The 20,833-nt window shown below is 38.2% G+C and overlaps 1 protein-coding gene across 1 annotated transcript in view; it reads left to right on the top strand.

Annotated features, from left to right (window-relative positions):
- Positions 1-20,833, top strand: part of LOC128640806 (flavin-containing monooxygenase 3-like) — a 365,854-nt gene that overhangs the window by 181,650 nt on the left and 163,371 nt on the right. Inside the window, exon 4 of the mRNA XM_053693225.1 lies at positions 6,470-6,632. Within this exon, the coding sequence (XP_053549200.1) occupies positions 6,470-6,632 (163 nt within the window). The remainder of the gene's footprint in view (positions 1-6,469; positions 6,633-20,833) is intronic.

Here is a 20,833-nt window from a genome sequence, read left to right as displayed (position 1 = left end):
TACTGGAGGGAAGGGTCATACCCTCCCTCAGGATAAGTGAAATAAGACAAGGACCAAACAAAATAATTTTCATTCCTTTCGAAAATTCAAGAGTGGTCCCTCTACCTCTTCCCCTGCTGCAAAGCAAGAGGGGAACTTTGCTCAATCCAAGCCAACCTGGAGACCTTATCAGGCTTGGAACAAGGGTAAACAGGCCAAAAAGCCTGCTGCTGCCACTAAGTCAGCATGAAGGGGTAGCCCCCGATCCAGGACCGGATCTAGTAGGGGGCAGACTCTCTCTCTTTGCTCAGGCCTGGGCAAGAGACGTTCAGGATTCCTGGGCAGTAGAAATTGTAACCCAGGGATACCTACTAAATTTCAAGGATTCCCCTCCAAGGGGGAGGTTCCATCTTTCTCAATTGTCTGTAAACCCGACAAAAAGAGAGGCGTTCTTACGCTGTGTAGAAAACCTTTTTACCATGGGAGTGATCTGCCCAGTTCCAAAAGCAGAACAGGGGCAGGGGTTCTACTCCAATCTGTTTATAGTTCCCAAAAAGGAGGGAACCTTCAGACCAATTCTGGATCTCAAGATCCTAAACCAATTCCTAAGAGTTCCATCTTTCAAGATGGATACCATTCGGTCTATCTTACCATTGATTCAGGAGGGTCAATATATGACCACCATGGACTTAAAGGATGCGTATCTGCACATTCCAATCCACAAAGATAATCACCAGTTCCTCAGGTTTGCCTTTCTGGACAAGCATTATCAGTTTGTGGCTCTTCCTTTCGGGTTGGCCATTGCGCCGCAAATCTTCACGAAGGTGCTAGGGTCCCTCCCTTCTGGTGGTTCTAAGGCCACGGGGCATAGCAGTGGCGCCTTATCTAGACAACATTCTAATCCAACTAGCCAAGTCGGACTTAGTGTTGGCCTTTCTAAGTTCTCACGGGTGGAAAGTGAACGTAAAAAAGAGTTCTTTTTTCCCCCTTCACAAGAGTTTCATTTCTAGGGACTCTGATAGACTCGGTGGACATGAAAATATTTCTGATGGAGGTCAGGCAATCAAAGATTTTGTCCACCTGCCAAGCTCTTCATTCCATTCCTCGGCCGTCAGTGGCTCAGTGTATGGAGGTAATCGGACTAATGGTAGCAGCAATGGACATAGTTCCGTTTGCTCGCTTGCATCTCAGACCACTGCAACTATGCATGCTCAATCAGTGGAATGGGGATTATGTGGATTTATCTCCTCAGATAAATCTGGATCAAGAGACCAGAGACTCTCTTCTTTGGTGGTTGTCACAGGATCATCTGTCCCAGGGAATGTGTTTCCGCAGGCCAGAATGGGTTATAGTGACAACAGACGCCAGTCTTCTGGGCTGGGGTACAGTCTGGAATTCCCTGAAAGCTCAGGGTTTGTGGACTCGGGAGGAGGCTCTCCTACCGATAAATATTCTAGAATTAAGAGCAATATTCAATGCACTCCAGGCATGGCCTCAGCTGGCTTCGGTAGTTTCATCAGGTTTCAGTTGGACAACATCACGACTGTGGCTTATATCAATCATCAGGGCGGAACAAAGAGTTCCTTAGCAATGATAGAGGTTTCAAGGATAATCCAATGGGCAGCGGATCACTCTTGCCATCTGTCAGCGATCTATATCCCTAAGTCGTCAGACACTTCATCCGGGGGAGTGGGAACTCCATCCGGAGGTGTTTGCTCAGCTGGTTCGGCTATGGGGCACACCAGAGTTGGATCTTATGGCGTCTTGTCAGAATGCCAAACTTCCTTGTTACGGCTCCAGGTCAAGGGATCCTCAGGCTGTACTGATAGATGCTCTAGCAGTACCCTGGTCATTCAACCTGGCTTATGTGTTTCCACCTTTCCCTCTCCTTCCGCTTCTGATTGCCAGAATCAAACAGGAGAGAGGATCAGTGATTTTGATAGCACCTGTGTGGCCACGCAGGACTTGGTATGCAGACCTGGTGGACATGTTATCCCTTCCACCATGGTCTCTGCCATTGAGACAGGACCTTCTGATTCAAGGTCCATTCAAGCATCCAATTCTAATTTCTCTGCAACTGACTGCTTGGAGATTGAACGCTTGATTCTATCAAAGCAGGGTTTCTCTGAGTCAATCATAAATACCTTGATTCAGGCTTGAAAGCCTGTTACCAGGAACATTTATCATAAGATATGGCGTAAATATCTTTTTTGGTGTGAATCCAAAGGCTTCTCCTGGAGTAAAATCAGGATTTCTAGGATTTTGTCTTTTCTCCAAGAGGGATTGGAGAAAGGATTATCAGCTAGTTCCCTAAAGGGGCAGATATCTGCTCAGTCTATTTTGTTGCACAAGCGTCTGGCAGATGTTCCAGACGTTCTGGCTTTTTGTCAGGCTTTAGTTAGAATTAAGCCTGTGTTTAAACCTATTGCTCTGCCATGGAGTCTAAATTTAGTTCTTAGAGTTCTTCAGGGGGTTCCATTGGAACCCACGCATTCCATAGATATTAAGCTTTTATCTTGGAAAGTTTTGTTCCTAGTTGCTATCTCTTCAGCTCGAAGAGTTTCGGAACTATCTGCATTACAATGTGACTCTCCTTATCTTGTGTTCCATGCTGATAAGGTGGTTTTGTGTACCAAGCCTGGGTTCCTACCTAAGGTTGTTACTAACAGGAATATCAATCAAGAAATTGTTGTTCCTTCTCTGTGTCCTAATCCTTCTTGTAAGAAGGAACGTCTGTTGCACAACATGGACTCTGTTCATGCTTTGAAATTTTATTTGCAGGCAACCAAAGATTTTCCTCAAACATCTAATTTGTTTGTTGTCTGTTCTGGAAAGTGTAGGGGTCAAAGGGCTACGGCGACTTCTCTTTCCTTTTGGCTGAAAAGCATCATCCGTTTGGCTTATGAGACTGCTGGACAGCAGCCTCATGAAAGGATTACAGCTCATTCTACTAGAGCGGTAGCTTCCACATGGGCTTTTAAAAATGATGCTTCTGTTGAACAAATTTGTAAGGCTGCGACTTGTTCGGCGCTTCATACCTTTTCAAAATTTTATAAATTTGATACTTTTGCTTCTTTGGAGGCTATTTTTGTGAGAGAGGTTTTGCAAGCAGTGGTGCCTTCCGTTTAGGTTCCTGTCTTGTCCCTCCCTTCATCCGTGTCCTAAAGCTTTGGTATTGGTATCCCACAAGTTAGGATGAATCTGTGGACTCGGTACATCATGCAAAAGAAAACAAAATTTATGCTTACCTGATAAATTTCTTTCTTTTGCGATGTACCGAGTCCACGGCCTGCCCTGTCTATTCAAGACAGATGGTATTTTTTTATGTAAACTTCAGTCACCTCTGCACCTTATAGTTTCTCCTTTTTCTTCCTTGGCCTTCGGGCGAATGACTGGGGGGTGGAGTTAAGGGGGGAGCTATATAGACAGCTCTGCTGTGGTGCTCTATTTGCTACTTCCTGTCAGGAAGGACAATATCCCACAAGTTAGGATGAATCCGTGAACTCGGTACATCGCGAAAGAAAGAAATTTATCAGGTAAGCATAAGCATGGCGGTTTAGGGGTTAATACTAGAATAGATTTATTGCGGTGTGGGCTATGGCGGTTTAGGGGTTAATAGACTTTATTAGTTATTGCGGTGGGGGATTGCGGTTGACAGGTAGATAGACGTTGCACATGCGTTAGGTGTTAGTTTATTTTTCAAGGCATTTTCGGGAGTTACGGTGCTCCCATACTCGGCTCAAGGCCTGCCTTTTATGGCAAGGCAAAAATGGAGTAAGATTTCTCCATTTTCGCCATGTAAGGCCTTGCACTGGATATTGGATACCGATTTACGACGCGGTCCAATGTTAGCTTATGGGAGTAAAAATTGTGGGCGACAGGTGAAATATACGTGCCGCATTTATATGCGGCACTGTATATAGGATACCAAAAACGCGCAAAAACTGGCATCGCCGGCTTTTGCGGGCGACGCTGCATATGTCATGGGGCCGTGGTTGTGCTTTTGTTTGCCAAAAAATAATTGGCCAATAGATTAGAATCAACCCCTAGGATCAGGGATGGATTTACATCTCAGGTGCCTGTAGGCACAAAAACCTGAAGCGCCCCCTCACCCCCCACCCCACCCCCCAAAAAAAGTGAAAAAAATGAGGACTTTTTTATTATTATTTAGGACAACTAAAAATAAATATTAGATGTAAAATTACATTTTCCCTTTTATGGAGATACACAAATACATACACTAATTGCAATATTTGTTATAATGGAAGCTACACCAAAAATCAATATTCACTTGACTCAAATGGCCATACAATTTCTATTATGTATAACATAAACAAATCATGTTAAACTTTTAATGCAAAATATTCTAAAGAAAACCCTATTTAAATGGACATAAAATGTGACAGTTTGCTAGGGCATTTTATTATTGCACTAGTGCTTGCACAGAAGTGTGTTAGCCTCTTGCAAAAGAGTTAAACACATAGTCAATCAATGTCAGTTCTGAGACAGCAATACACATCTGTGCAGACCCAGATGGGCTCATAGGACATGTTTATTGACAAGCCATTAGTGTATTGCTTTTCTGGAGATGACTTTGACTATGTGCTTAACATTTTGTTGAAGTTAAACAGTTTTGTGTAAACAATAGCAATATTTAAACTAGCAGCATACAAGCTCATCAACAACCTGTGCAGCCAGTGGAAGAAAATATAAAATGTAGGTCTTTTTTCCACTACATGAAAAAAAACTCTGATATTTTTGGTACAAATACACACAGATGTTACATTTATTTTGTTCTGAAATATAAATATAATATGATGTTGCTCTCAAAGGAAAACATGAAATGTTGTAGATTATATGTAATCCAGGGGTCAACAAATGTGTTTACAATTAGAACTTAGACATTCAATTTACCACAATACAAAAATACCACACTTACTTGATAAAAGAATAGATTAAAGTGGATGTAAAGTCAATGTTATCGCACAATCTCATCTTGTTTAGCAATCAAAATTAAGTTAACTTTAATTCATGGTTTTTTTCAAATGTACAATGTAATCGATATATATATATATACTTATTTACTGGGAATCGTCTTACTCGCTTCCTCCGCCCGCCATTTTGGACCGCATTTCTAACGTTGATTGACACTGTATTCGACTAATCATCTTTCACACCCCGTGGCGTCCAGCCCCTTTTCGGAGACGTCACAATTTCTTTATGAGCATGCGTTCACCAACTGATGATTGATTTAGAAGCGCTGCACGTACACGATTACTATACGATTGCCTAATAATTTACTAACGCATGCGCAAATTCGGCACTGAGTGTTAAACGCATGCACAAAAAAATAAAACATTGTGAACGAGCTTTTCAAATACGTAATAGAAAGGGAGGGACCGCTCTATACGTAATGCGGTCGAAATACAGGAAGAAATGGATGGGAGGAGTTAGAAACGAAAATGGAGATAAGTTTACATTTAGAATGAGATATTTTGAGAATTTTTATTAAAATAAGGCGTTTTAACTAATACGATTGTGAATTAATATTGATTACTAAATAAGCGAAAATTTACATTCACTTTAACAATTTTTAATGTGATGTGTGTATGTGTATATATATATATATATATATATATATATATATATATATATATACACACACATACATATACAATACATACAAACAAATATGCCATGTGAGTGGTTTACACACATACAAATTTTACAGCCTTACAGTCTACAAACTTTGTTGTCAAAGTGCCCTAAAGGCTGTAAATCACAATTAGCATCTTGTAATAAAGAGCAGAGCAGCTAGTCCCACATAACCTCATCTCCAAGGCCTTTATAGAACAAAAACATTCATCCTGAAGCAGATTTTAACCCCCTGGCTATAAAAATGCCCTACAGCACAAAACAAGTGAATACACTGCAACCCTCTCTGGTAGCCAATGGGTTAAAGTGTGCTCTGCTTGTTATGTTGTCATTCTAGGCCACATTAGAAGCCTTGTACAGTCTTAACCTGTTGTTCTGAAGCTTTCATTCCTCAACAAAAAGTGTCTGCTACACATTAGCATGGAGCTTGGCTGTGTGAGGCAACAGAAGTACATAAAATAAAAGTGAAACTAAACTTGACTGGCAAAAATGGGAGGGGTTTAGTTTTAATCTTTGCCCCTCTCTCCTTCATGGCTCCCTCAACTGCTGTAACATATTCCCAATGAAACACTCGACTCTGTAAGCACCTGGCAGCACAATTCTTACTAAAATGAATGCCCTCACAAAAAAAAAAATTTTTTTTTTTACTGACAGGCAGTCGCCCCTCACTGCAAGGCGCCTGTAGGCACATGCCTACTGTGCCTAATGGGAAATCCGGCCCTGCCTAGGATTGTTATAAAGACATAGGATTATTATAAAGATAACAATTTTAAGAAAAGTTAAATTATAACAGTAAAACAAAAAATATTAACATCAAATATTACATGTCTTCCAGACTACAGTATTACATGTAGAGAAGCATAAGGATTTCTCAAGTACTGGCCAATGGGACATCATTACAGAAAACAATGGGGAGCAGAGGTCTACAGTCTTTGATGCTGTGCTGATTTGCACTGGTCACCATGTGTACCCTAACCTCCCGCTCCAGTCTTTTCCAGGTAGGACTATGCAAACTTGTCAAAAGCAGATCTGCAAGCATTAACAATTTTTTTTTATTTTATTTTCTCTCTCATATTAAACCTGAGAGCATGGTCATAGCCACACCTCTTAATTTTTAAAGACTCATTATACTAGTTATACCAAAGGACTGGGGTAAAGCTGATGGGATGTCACTTTTAAAAAAGGGACAAAGTTCTGATCCAGGAAGATATATACCATTAAACCTGGCATTAGCAGTGGGATATTTACTGGAGGGGATTATAATGGATTATATTTGAGCGTATATTGTGTAAAACAAGATTATGAGTTCAAATCAGCATGGTTTTATGAGTAATAGAACAATAATATGAGAATGGTACTGGCACTAGGACCCTGTGACCCTGGAAAGACTGAGCTAAATGTAACAGTCCGGTGCTACCCGTAAAAAAAAGTTTAAACAATAAAAGTTAAGAATAAAGGTTTAGGGTTTATTGAGCACTCTTTCCTAGTCTAAGTACTAAGGAATTAAAAAATAACTTTTAATAATTAAATGTAAAAATGAGGAAACAACCTCTATATAATAAATTGAACCCTACCAACCAAAGTAATAATCAAGTGAGATATAAAAAGTGCATGTATTCACCCCCCTGTTTCCTGGCCGATAGCAACAGTCATCGGCATCAGGTGCCAGGGGTGAAAAAACAGGCAATAACACTAATAAAATACACAAACTAGTTTCGGCCCAAGTAGTGGCCTTTTTCAATGTGAGTAGTAACAAGCAGAGGCCCCAAATGCCACCCTTTTAAATACAGACATGCTGCCTGCTATTCACCAATCATGGTGCAGCCCCTCATACAGCCTATCTATGCTGTGTGTGGCTGTGGTGTGGGCGTGTGCTGATTCTGTGCATCACGATTGGTGGACAGATTGTGACATCACATAACAGAAGACAGTGTTTAAACAGACTCTGACAGGATTAGTGTATAACAATACAGTAAAATCCTGGATAGTAGTACTGTATTAGTAGTACTGTATGTGTTTCTGAGTATTACACATATTTGTGCATTCATTGCAATTGGAGGAAATGGATTACAGTGCACACAGTGATACAGTAATTGTTTACACTAACCCTTGCTGCACATAGAGATACTGCAGTATAGAACATTCTATTACTGACAGAGAACCCTCATATAACACATGTAACTTATTGTCATTACACAGTATACACAGTGATTGTCTACACTAACCCTCACTGCACACAGTGATACTGCAGTATAGATCATTCTGTTAATGACAGAGAACCCTCTTATCACAGGATTAGTGTATAACAATACAGTAAAATCCTGGTTAGTAGTACTGTATGTGTTCCTGAGTATTACACATATTTGTGCATTCGTTGCAATAGGAGGAAATTGATTACAGTGCACACAGTGATACTGCAGTATAGAACATTCTGTTACTGACAGTGAACCCTCATATCATACATTTAGCTTGTTATTGTCATTACACAGTATACACAGTGATTGTTTACACTAACCCTCGCTGCACATAGAGATACTGCAGTATAGAACATTGTATTACAGATAGAGAACCCTCATATCACACATGTAATTTGTAATTGTCGTTCCACACTCTACACAGTGATTGTTTACACTATCCCTCGTTGCATACAGAAATACTGCAGTATGTAACATTTTATTACTGACAGAGAACCCTAATATCACACATGTGACTTGTTATTGTCATTAGACAGTGTACACAGTGATTGTTTACATTAACCCTCGGGGCACACAGTGATACTGCAGTATAGAACATTTTGTAACGTGTTATTGTCAAAACACACTGTACAAAGTGTGCCATACTAAGCTCATATATACACTAGCCCCAATTATGATGTCAATAGGGGGTGGTATTGGGAGTGGATCATTATATAGAGATCATGATAATAACAGTGTAATCAATGCACACCCTCATATTAAAATGGCATGTGTGTGCAAGACCCTAGAATAATTTTAATAGGTGTCAACCACACTACTCATAAATCAAAATTATTAGATGTGCAAATTGAATAATAAATCAGTATAGAAATTTATCTAGAATAGAATTCAGATTTCAGGAATGGTAGTATCCCCATACTGTACTACAGTGGAAGGTTCATTCCGTAAAGATAAAATGAACGAATTATCTGATACTTAACATGGTATAGCTACCAACCATCCACTCAAGATAGATCAAATATTTATTAACCAGGTGGGTGTACAAATAATTACAGAAAACCCCAAAAATTGTTAGCTTCATTCATTCCATGAGGCATGATTGAATTTAATCTAAATATCCAATTGGTCTCCTTTTGGAGCAGTATTTGTTCGCACCCACCACCTCTAATACCAGGTTTCACTTGCTCCAAACCACAACATGTAAAGGTTCCTGTGCCTCTTCCATGATTGGAGAGGAAATGTCTAGCCACACTGGCGATTTTGTTTGCCTTTCTAAAAATCTCTACGGGCATTACGGATATTACTTAGGTGTTCCGTCATGCGTTTACCCAATTTTCTAGTGGTCATCCCAACATAGAAATGTTCACATGAGCATGAGATACAATAAATCACATTAGTGCTTTGGCAGTTAATATGTGTATTAATCCTCCATTTCTTATGGAATCGATCAATCATAAATTCTTTCTTAATCATGTGTTAACACACCTTACAGTTTCCACAAGGGACAGAACCCCTATATAGTGGTGTTTTTTTTGCATTTCTATTGAAGTGGCTTGTAGTGAGACGGTCATTAAGGTTAGGTGCTCTCCAAAAGGTGAATGAGGGTTTGTCTGGTAACAAGGATACTAGTTGTTCATCTCCCAATAAAATATGCCAGTGTTTTCTTACAATATCTGACAATATGTCACTTTGCTGATTATAGGTGGAGATAAACCTAAGTGTGTTAGTGGAACTACATTGTTTAGGTCTCAATAAATCATCCCTGTCCTTCGCAAGGGCCTTGTTGTATGCCCTAGCCAATGATTTTTTAGAGTACCCACATAGTAAAAGTCTTTGTTTTAAATCAAATGCTGCCTTTTTAAATAACTCTAGTGTAGAACTGTTCCTTCTAATTCTCAGATATTCCCCATATGGGAGACCTCTAACAGTTGAGGGGTGATAAAAACTGGATGCGTGTAGGATGTTGTTAGTGGCCGTTGGTTTCCTATAAACATCAGTTTCAAGCTTATTGTCAACCTTTTTAATGGTTAAATCCAAGAATTGCACATTGCTTTCACTAGATGTGAATGTCAAAAAAAGGCCAAAAGGGTTATCATTTTGAATAAATTCCTCTAATATTTCTCCCGGTCCAGACCAGTGTTCCCTCTAAGGCCAGTTTTGTGTGCAGTCCAGCAGTAAAACAGTTAACTAGGTAACCGGACCCTGTAATTAGCAAACACTGCACAATGCAGACTGCAAAGTATAGTTACCTTATTAACTGTTTCACTTCTGGGCCGCTCATAAAACTGGCCTTAGAGGAACACTGGTCCAGACCATATAAACACAATATCGTCTATATATATCTGGACCAATGGGAGATGTATTGGGTGAAATTAGTAAGGCATTCATGAAATACTACTATTTCCTCCCACCAGCCCAGATATATATTTGCATAGGTTGGGGCACGTGAAGTGCCCATGGCAGTGCCACATATCTGTAAAAAGAATTTGTCATCAAATACAAAATAATTATGGGTTAAAACAAATTTAAGCAGTTTAATAAGAAAATCCTTTGTTTCTACGTTTATCTCTGAGTTTTTCTCAAGAAAATAAGCTACTGCTTTACAACCCCATTCTGTTTTTATACTCGTATAAAGCGACTCAACGTCGCAAGTTACCAACAACGAGTTAGGTTTAACAGATATATTCTGTATTTTGTTTAATATGTGCCTGGTATCCCTGGTATGTGAGGGGAGAGCTTCCACCATATACCTGAGTCTCGCATCCAAATATCTGCTAGCTGGTTCTGTTAGAGACCCAATCCCAGACACGATTGGTCTCCCCGGCGGACATTGTATGTCCTTATGGATTTTGGGTAACAGATATAGGGTGGCAACCTTAGGATTTTTGACTTGGAGGAATTTATGTTCTTTTTTGTCAATGCAACCTTCTTTAAAAGCATATTTGATTAACTTATTATATTGTTCCAGAAACAATTCAGTTGGATTCCCCAGTAGGCATTTATAATTCTTAATATTACTTAATTGTTTGTTGGCTTCTGCAATATACATCGGTGTTGGCCATATCACAATGTTACCTCCCTTGTCACTATTCTTAATTTGGACATCTGTCCACTCAGACATTTCCTTGAGAGCATCCACTTCCAATTTAGATAAGTTGGTGGTTGGAATATTTTTGCAGTGTCTAATAGATAAAATGTCATTGTAGACCAAATTTAAAAATGTGACAGTATGTGGTGAAATATTATTGGGTGGAACAAAATGTGATTGTGTGTACAGGATATCTCGCCAATTATCATCAATTGTCAAAGTTTCCCCTACTGGTTCAGAATCCCCCAGCAGAGTAATAAGGTCCTCTAATGCTATCAGGTCAGCTTGATTGAGTGAACCTATATCTGCACTATTTGAAAAATATTTTTTAAGTAACAATTTTCTGGCAAATAAATGAGTATCTTTAATGGCTTCAAATTTGTTGATGTGGTTGGTGGGTACAAATGACAGTCCCTTACGGAGCACTGAGATGTGTTTATGAGTGAGTGTTTTATCTGATAGATTAATAATATTTAAGCCAGACTCTAGTGTTTCTTCCTGTTGTACTGGGATATCTGGCTGAATTGAACTTGACATCTCGTGCAAGGTTTGCTTGCACCTTCCCCTCCGAGTTCCACTCCTAAAGGGATATTCTCTTTGGTGATATGTGGTTTAATTTTATTTTTATTTTTATTGCTTAATATAGATATAGGTGTTCTTTCTGTGCTTTCACTTTCTGAAAATTCAGTGTCTGTCATGTCGCATTCAGAGACAGTTAATTTATAGTTTAAACTTAAATTTAGGGGTTAATAGTTTAGGGGTTGGTGGTTTAGGGGTTAATAGGTTTATTTGGGTGTCAGATGTCAGGGAGCGACAGATTAGGGGTTAATAACTTTATTTAGTGGTAGCGATGTCGGGGCGGCGGATTAGGGGTTAATAGCTTTTATTAGTGTCGGCGATGTCTGGATCAGCGGATTAGGGGTTAATAACTTTATTTAGTGGTGGCGATGTTTTGGAGCGGCGCATTAGGGGTGTTTAGACTAGGGGTTTATGTTAGTGTTAGAAATATCGGGTAAAAAGATGGAGAGCCCAAGATATATTATGAGGGACCCAGCTGACACTAAAATATCCCCTCCAGGATAAATAAAATATAGTGTAGAAAAAAATAAAAAATAAAGTGACAGCGCTACTATGCTAGGGTCAAGTCCAGATCTAATCACACTCTAATTTGAGTAAATTTTTAAGGTCATAAAATAATTATTAGCTGTGTGTGGCCTAGATATGTATGCTACTACGCTAAGATCAAGTGCAGATCTCTACAAACTCTTTAGTAATAAATTGAGTGAATAATTTCTAAGTAGATCACAATAGCACAGACACAAATATAAATAATTTGGGTAAAAAAGTAAGACAATTTAATAAAAAAATATATAAAAGGGGACGTCTCCCCAGGCAAATGCTAAAATAATATAATTTAGCTAGCAAAAGACGAGTAAATAAGTCATAAAGTTATGCTCATAATAACACCAAGGAGTTCGGGTGTATATCGATATCTCCTCTGTTTAGAATAGATGACTCTGAAGGTTTCTGGAAAACAAAGAAATTACCATTCCTGAAATCTGAATTCTATTCTAGATAAATTTATATACTGATTTATTATTCAATGTGCACATCTAATAATTTTGATTTATGAGTAGTGTGGTTGACACCTATTATAATTATTCTAGGGTCTTGCACACACATGCCATTTTAAGATGAGGGAGTGCATTGATTACACTGTTATTATCATGATCGCTATATAATGATCCACTCCCAATGCCACCCCCTATTGACATCATAATTGAGGCTAGTGTATATATGAGCTTAGTATGGCACACTTTGTACAGTGTGTTTTGACAATAACAGGTTACAGAATGTTCTATACTGCAGTATCACTGTGTGCAGCAAGGGTTAGTGTAAACAATCACTGTGTACACTGTCTAATGACAATAACAAGTCACGTGTGATATGAGGGTTCTCTGTCAGTAATAAAATGCTAAATACTGCAGTATTTCTGTGTGCAGCGAGGGATAGTGTAAACAATCACTGTGTACAGTGTGGAACGACAATTACAAATTACATGTGTGATAGACAATAATACCTGGCCTTGAGCAGAAGAGGAGTGCGCACTGCAGAAGCTACCTGGTGAGAACGTTTCTAATCTGGAGGTTTCTACCACTGACAAAAGGCATCATTTTCCCAAGACAAGCTACTGTGAAAATATTCACCTGAGAGCAGATACACTGGATACGTCTAATACTTACCTCATAGCGATTGATGTCGTATAAAGTAAGTGGACACCCAAAGGGCGAGACAAATAAAAGGTCTTATACTATCTGACCGGAAGGAGAACTGTTGAAATCCATTTATATTGTTTTTAAACATATATATATATATATATATATATATATATACATAGGCGTCACTACAGGGGGGCTAGGGGGGGCAAACGCCCCTCCAAAAATTTTCTTTGCCCCCCCTGTGGCCCCCCCACCAGCGCCGGCACTTGCATAATCCTAGCTAGGTGCCCCAGCAGGGAGGCGCAATCATGCAGCATAAACTGATATTTATGTTATGTAAATATTAGTTTTACTGTTTGAGGTGCCGCAGCACCACTCCAATACCCCATGCTGGCTGCTGCTATATTCTAGCCTCCTCTACTTCAGTTCCAGCCAGGTCATGTTCCTACACAGTACAAGGAACATGACCGGAGACTGGAGAGGAAGAGGGAGGAGTCAGACTCAGGACCAGTGTGCAGAACAGAGGAGCTACAGAGCACGGGAAGGAAGAGCACCAGCAGGCAGTGACACTAGCAGCAAAGATGAAGATTTGTGGTAAATGTAAGTCACAGGGTTAATTTATACTGTTTATGGTCACACACAGCCTGCAATGAGGTCAGCCAGCACGGCTGCCCCATTAGCACAACAGCCGTTATTAGAACTTCCTGCACGGGTTGGTTTGCCTCAGTAATAAATTAGGAGCTGCAGAGACACTGGCAGCTGACATTTACACACTGCTCTGAGAACTTAACCCTATACATTTTATTAATCTGTGTGCACAGCAAATAGTGTTAAGTTCTCAGAGAAGTGAGGGTTTAAAGTGTAGTACTTTTTTGCTTTGTTTATGTGATCTGTATGTACAGGCAAATGCAGGGCAAACAACATTTATTTTAAAAGCTTGGAAATTTGTTTCTCTAGCAGATGTTCCTTTCTCTAGCACCAGAATTCACCTTCAACCTCATCCCCTTACCCTAAATCGCAGCCTTCACCCTTTTGTTCTCCTTAAGGTGGAATAGTAAAGTTGCTTCTCAGTTCTCGTATGTGTATATCTGTTTTTTTCCAGTTACTCAGCTTTCCAAAAGGATATAGTGCATCAAATGTGCAGTAAAAGAAATTGAGAAAAAATCAAACAGATGGGGAGATAAGTGGACAATTGATTATTAGAATAAATGTTATCTTTTTAACTATGTAAAGTCTTTGTTTTAAAATGTCTTCATTATAGTTTTCTATGCACACTTTATTCTTAATTGTCTTCAGCAGAAAAGGTTAGATAACTAAAGCTTATGTATGTCTGCGTCTGTAACTGTGTATGTATATGTGTGTGTACTGTTGTAATTGTTTTATCATCTTTGTGTGTGTGTGTGTGTATGTATGTGTGTATTTATGTATATATTTGTGTGTATGTATGTTTGTGTATGTATTTGTGTGTGTCTGTGTATGTATGTGTGTATTTATGTATGTTTGTGTGTGTAGTTATGTATATGTGTATGTGTCTGTGTGTGTGTATGTGTCTGTGTATGTATTTGTGTGTATGTATGTTTGTGTGTGTAGGTATGTATATGTGTCTGTGTGTGTGTTGTCTGTGTGTGTGTGTATGTATGTTTGTGTGTTTGTGTGTGTGTGTAGGTATGTATATGTGTCTGTGTGTGTGTGTGTGTATGTATGTGTGTATTTATGTATATATTTGTGTGTATGTATGTTTGTGTATGTATTTGTGTGTGTCTGTGTATGTATGTGTGTATTTATGTATGTTTGTGTGTGTAGTTATGTATATGTGTATGTGTCTCTGTGTGTGTATGTGTCTGTGTATGTATTTGTGTGTATGTATGTTTGTGTGTGTGTGTGTAGGTATGTATATGTGTCTGTGTGTGTGTTGTGTGTGTGTGTATGTATGTTTGTGTGTTTGTGTGTGTGTAGGTATGTATATGTGTCTGTGTGTGTGTTTGTGTGTGGATGTATGTTTGTGTGTGTGTAGGTATGTATATGTGTCTGTGTGTGTATGTATGTATGTTTGTGTGTGTGTAGGTATGTATATGTGTCTGTGTGTGTGTTGTCTGTGTGTGTGTGTGTGTGTATGTATGTCTATCTTCTATATATGTCCATGCATTTTATGTTATAAAGGAAGACATACGATGCATTACTGTTGTATTTTTAATACTTGCGTTCCTTTTCCATTTATATCTGTGTTTTATCTTCTTATGAAAAAAATATAGACTGTTGTAATTGTTTTGTTGTCATCTTTGTGTGTATGTGTGTGTATATACGTATGTGTGTATGTACGAATGTGTGTATGTATGCGCGTGTGTGTATTTGTGTGTGTGTATGTGTCTGTCTGTGTGAGCGTATGTATATGTGTGTGTCTGTCTATGTATGTATTTGGGTGTGTGTGTTTTTTCAGTGGTATGATTAAGTGGTGAAAATTATCAGTGCCCCCCCAGTTTTGACTGTGGTATCTTATGTGCCCCCCCTATATATTGTTCCTAGAGTCGCCACTGTGTGTATATATATATATATATATATATATATATATATATATATATATATATATATATATATATATATATATATACATACATCCTATTGGAAACTTTGCAAATATCAACATATATATTCTGTATACATATGGGTACATGTTTTATGTATAGCAAAATGTTCTAAACCCATTATAATAACCAGCGCTTTTTTATTTCTATATTCTTATATGTGATTTATATATATATATATATATATATATATATATATATATATATATATATATATATATATATATATATTAGTGTGTGTGTATATATAGTGTTTATGTATATATAAATATAAAATGTATTTCTGAAGTACTTGTATTATCTAATTTGCTTTGCTCCTTTGGTATCCTCTGTTTCGACTCAGCTGGGAATCCCTCTCGCCTCACACGTCCAGTATTGGGTACGTGACAGAGTTCAACCACAGAAGGGACTACTACCGGCTGCAGCTGGCAATTTCAAAGCAATTGAAGAAAGAAATGCCGGGAGTCCATTTGTTAGTTTACATAAAATATAACTTTTATAGTTCTATTAAAAAGTTCATGGGATAAGTATATCCCTGTGCCTCACAAACAGGCTGATGCCTTTCAGTTAGACACCATACTCATAGCCATTAAAACTACATACACATTCAAGACTTAAAATCCATGCACAACTCTGATTGGTCACGGCTAAAGGCACACCAGAGTAATCAATTTTAACCCATTAGACTTGTACTCGGTTATTCATAGCATACATTAAAGAACCCTCTGGAAAACTACAATTGTATATTAATTATCCAGTTTACTTATATCATACTCATAATACAATATATTACAAAGATTTGTGGTGTGTTTCTGGTTCCTAATACAAATTGGAGGAAGATTGTAAGATTGGTATTTTTGTTTTTATGGAGTTCTATTATGGAGAAGTTGAGAAGGGAAAAGATATTCGGCTAGATTACGAGTTTTTGTCGGTAAGGCTTGCAGTGCTAACGAGCAGTTTATGCTCACCGCTCACCTACAAACAACGCTGGTATTACAGGTTTTTTTTAAACTTGGCGTTAGCCGCAAAAAAGTGAGCGTAGAGCAAAATTTAGTTCCACATCTCACCTCAATACCAGCGCTGCTTACGGTAGCGGTGAGCTGGCTAAACGTGCTCGTGCATGATTTCCCCATAGTAATCAATGAGGCAGATTCGGCTTAAAAAACCCTAACACCTGCAAAAAAGTAGCGTTCAGCTCCTAACGCAGCCCTATTGATTCCTATGGGGAAAGAACATTTATGTCTACACCTAACACCCTAACATGAACCCGAGTCTAAACACCCCAATATTACACTTATTAACCCCTAATCTGCCGTCCCCAACATTGCAAACACCTGCTTTATATTATTAACCCCTAATCTGCCGTTCCGGACACCGCTGCCACCTACATTATACTTATGAACCCCTAATCTGCTGCCCCCAACATCACCAAACCATACATTTTATTTATTAACCCCTACTCTTCTGACCCCAATGTCGCCGCCACCTAACTACACTTATTAACCTCTAATCTGCCGCCCCAACGTCGCCGCCACTATAATAAATATATTAACCCCTAAACCTAAGTCTAACCCTAACCCTACCACCCCCTAACTTAAATATAATTTAAATACATATAAATAAAATAACTTTAACTACATTATTCCTATTTAAAACTAAATACTTACCTATAAAATAAACCCTAAGCTAGCTACAATATAACTAATAGTTACATTGTATCTAGCTTAGGGTTTATTTTTATTTTACAGGCAACTTTGTAACATAGTAATATAGTAACATAGTAGATAAGGTTGAAAAAAGTCTGAAGTCCATCAAGTTCAACCTCTACAAATCTAAAATACTTACAAAAAGCTCCAGTTAAGCTTAAATAACCCCATTTAAAATGTGACCCATTTAATACTAGCAATCATATCCATGAATTTTGTTTATATACAGAAATGTATCCAGACTATTTTTAAATGTATCTATGGTATTGGCATTCACTACCTCCTTTGGTAATGAGTTCCACAATTCTATTGCTCTTACAGTGAAAAAACATTTCCGTTGCAGGAGATTAAATCTCCTTTCCTCCAACCTTAAATTATGACCTCTTGTCAGAAACAATTTACTTGGAATAAACAGTGCTTCCGCCATCTCTGTATATGGGCCTTGAATATATTTATATAAAGTAATCATGTCACCTCTCAAGCGCCTTTTTTCTAAAGAAAACAGACCCAGTTTGGCTAGCCTCTCCTCATAGGTTAATTTCTCCAATCCCCTTATTGGCTTTGTGGCCCTTCTCTGAACTTTTTCTAGTTCTGCAATATCTTTTTTAGCAATATCTTTTTTTAGTCCCCAGAACTGCACTCCAAACTCAAGGTGAGGTCTTACCAGGGCTTTATATAATGACAGAATTATGCTTTCCTCCCTTGAATCAATGCCTCTTTTAATACATGCTAGTATCTTATTAGCTTTTGAAGCCGCTGCCCTGCATTGTGCACCCATCTTTAGCTTGTTATCTATTACTACTCCCAAATCCCTTTCCTCCTGTGTTTGGCTAAGTCTTGTCCCATTTAAAAAATACGTAGCCTGCTTATTTTTACTTCCAAAATGTAGAACCTTGCATTTTTCCGTATTAAATCTCATTTTCCATTCACTTGCCCATAGTTCTAAGTTTAGCAAATCCCTTTGTAAACAGAGTTCGTCCTGCTCTGACCTAATGACCTTACTTAACTTAGTATCATCTGCAAAAATAGAGATGTCGCTATTTAATCCTTGCTCCAAGTCATTTATAAAAATATTAAAAAGAACAGGGCCCAGTACTGATCCCTGGGGGACGCCACTGATTACCTTTGTCCAATCTGAGTATGATCTATTTACTACTACTCGTTGCTCCCTATCTTTTATCCAGTTATTTATCCATGATCTAACATTTTCAGCTATTCCCAGTCCCTTAATTTTGTGCATTAATCTCTCATGTGGCACTGTATCAAATGCCTTTGCAAAACCTAAGTATATCACATCAACTGATTCCCCTTTATCTATATTTTTACTTACTTCCTCGTAGAATCTAATTAGATTAGTTTGACATGATCTATTTCTCCTAAAGCCATGCTGATTAGAACTCATAATCTTGTTTACACGAATATGCACATCAATATAATCCCTTATAATCCCTTCAAATATCTTCCCCACTATTGATGTCAGACTAACTGGTCTATAGCTTCCTGGATCATCCCTGCTTCCCTTTTTGAAGAGTGGCACCACATCAGCTTTACGCCAATCCTGGGGTACCATGCCTGAGGATAATGAGTCTTGAAAAATTAAGAGTAAAGGTTTGTCTATAACAGTGCTAAATTCCCTTAAAGGGACACTCAGGTTAAATTAAATTGTCATGATTCAGATACAGCATGTAATTTTAAACAACTTTCCAATTTACTTCCATTAAAAAAAAATGTACACGGCCTTTTATATTTACTATTTTTGAGTCACCAGATCCTACTGAGCATGTGCAAGAATTCACAGACTATACGTATATGCATTTGTGATTGGCTGATTGCTATCACATGGTACAAGGGGAGTGGAAATATATATAACTTTGAAATTTGTTATAAAAAAATCTACTACTCATTTGAAGTTCAGACTAAGTGCTATTGCATTGTCTTGTTATCTTGGATTTGTTGATTATGCAAATCTAATGTGTTGACTGGTCCTTTAACACCCTTGGGTGTATTCCATCTGGGCCTGGAGTTTTATTTACCTTAATATTTTCCATTTTTTTTCCTGATATCCTCTAAACAAAACCCAGTTAGTGGTATGGACTGGCATGTTCTATTCTGTTCCAAAGTATCATTCAATGGTTCCTCTCTTGTGTATACTGAAGAAAAAAAACTTATTTAGTACCTTAGTCTTCTCCCTGTCATTATTTATCATGCTACCCTCCACGCATTTTAATGTACCTATATTATCCTTCTTAGAGTTTCATTGGCCCAGTTTATATCAGGGTAGTTAAAATCTCCCATAATTACAGCACTGTTATTAGCAGCCTTACCTATTTGGATAAGTAAATGAGTTTCCTCCGGGTCACTAATGTTGGGAGGCTTGTAGCATGTTCCTAGTAATATTTTTTTAGGATTTTTCCCCCCACTCTTTATTTCAACCCACAGGGTCTCTACATTGTCACTTGTATCAAAAATATCTTCCCTTATTGTAGGTTTAAGGTTAGGTTTAATATACATGAAGATTCCTCCACACCTTTTATTATTCCTGTCCCTCCTAAATAATGTATACCCCTCTAAGTTAACTGCCAAGTCATGTGAATCATCCCACCAAGTTTCAGTTATACTGATAACATCATAGTCCTCTTCTGCAACTAAGAGCGTCAGCTCCCCCATTTTACCTTTCATGCTTCTTGCATTTGTTGTCATACATTTAATTTTCATGTGCTTTCTGCTGCTACTTGGTGTGCTTCCCTCTATACTTTCTTTATTAATAATATTTTTATTGAAGAAATAAGATACATACACTTTTTATAGTAAATGCAATATAGCAGTTAATCACATCATTTCTGGTTTTAGTTATATAACAATATTGACAACCCTCCTTTTTCAGTCCCCATAAACAGTAGTGCAGATCTTGGATCTGTTCCAGTTCTTAAAGAAAAAACAATGGGGTAAACATGCATCATGAAACATAAATAAGAAATTACAAGAGAACAAACCGCATCACATAAAGAAAAATAAACAAAATATGAAGAAACAACTCGGTTCTAGAGGATTAGGAGTAGATGCGTGAACCAGGACTGGATAAGATATCGATACATATCTCACAAAAGCAAGCAACTGTCATATTATAAATCTATATGAGATGTCTTAGACGGCTTTAAACATATATTCTTAACGTGTTGTTGTACATCCCTCTCCCAGCCATTAAAATATGGTACGGACCCCAGTTCAGAAAACACACAACTCACAGTATAAACCTTCTGTTAAAGCTTCGTTCTTGTTATTGACTTGTTATGGTATGTACTGGACTCCCCCGGCCGCAGACCACGTGGGGGGGGGGGGGGGGCTTTGCTTTTTCTTTCAAGAACTGAGGCTGCTTGCAAAGTATGGATCCCTTTTTTCAAATGTTAGA

The sequence above is a fragment of the Bombina bombina genome, chromosome 10, assembly GCF_027579735.1.
Source record: "Bombina bombina isolate aBomBom1 chromosome 10, aBomBom1.pri, whole genome shotgun sequence".
Lineage (NCBI taxonomy): Eukaryota > Metazoa > Chordata > Amphibia > Anura > Bombinatoridae > Bombina > Bombina bombina.
Note: the sequence above shows the minus strand (reverse complement) of the source record. Positions and strands in the feature narration are given on the sequence as shown.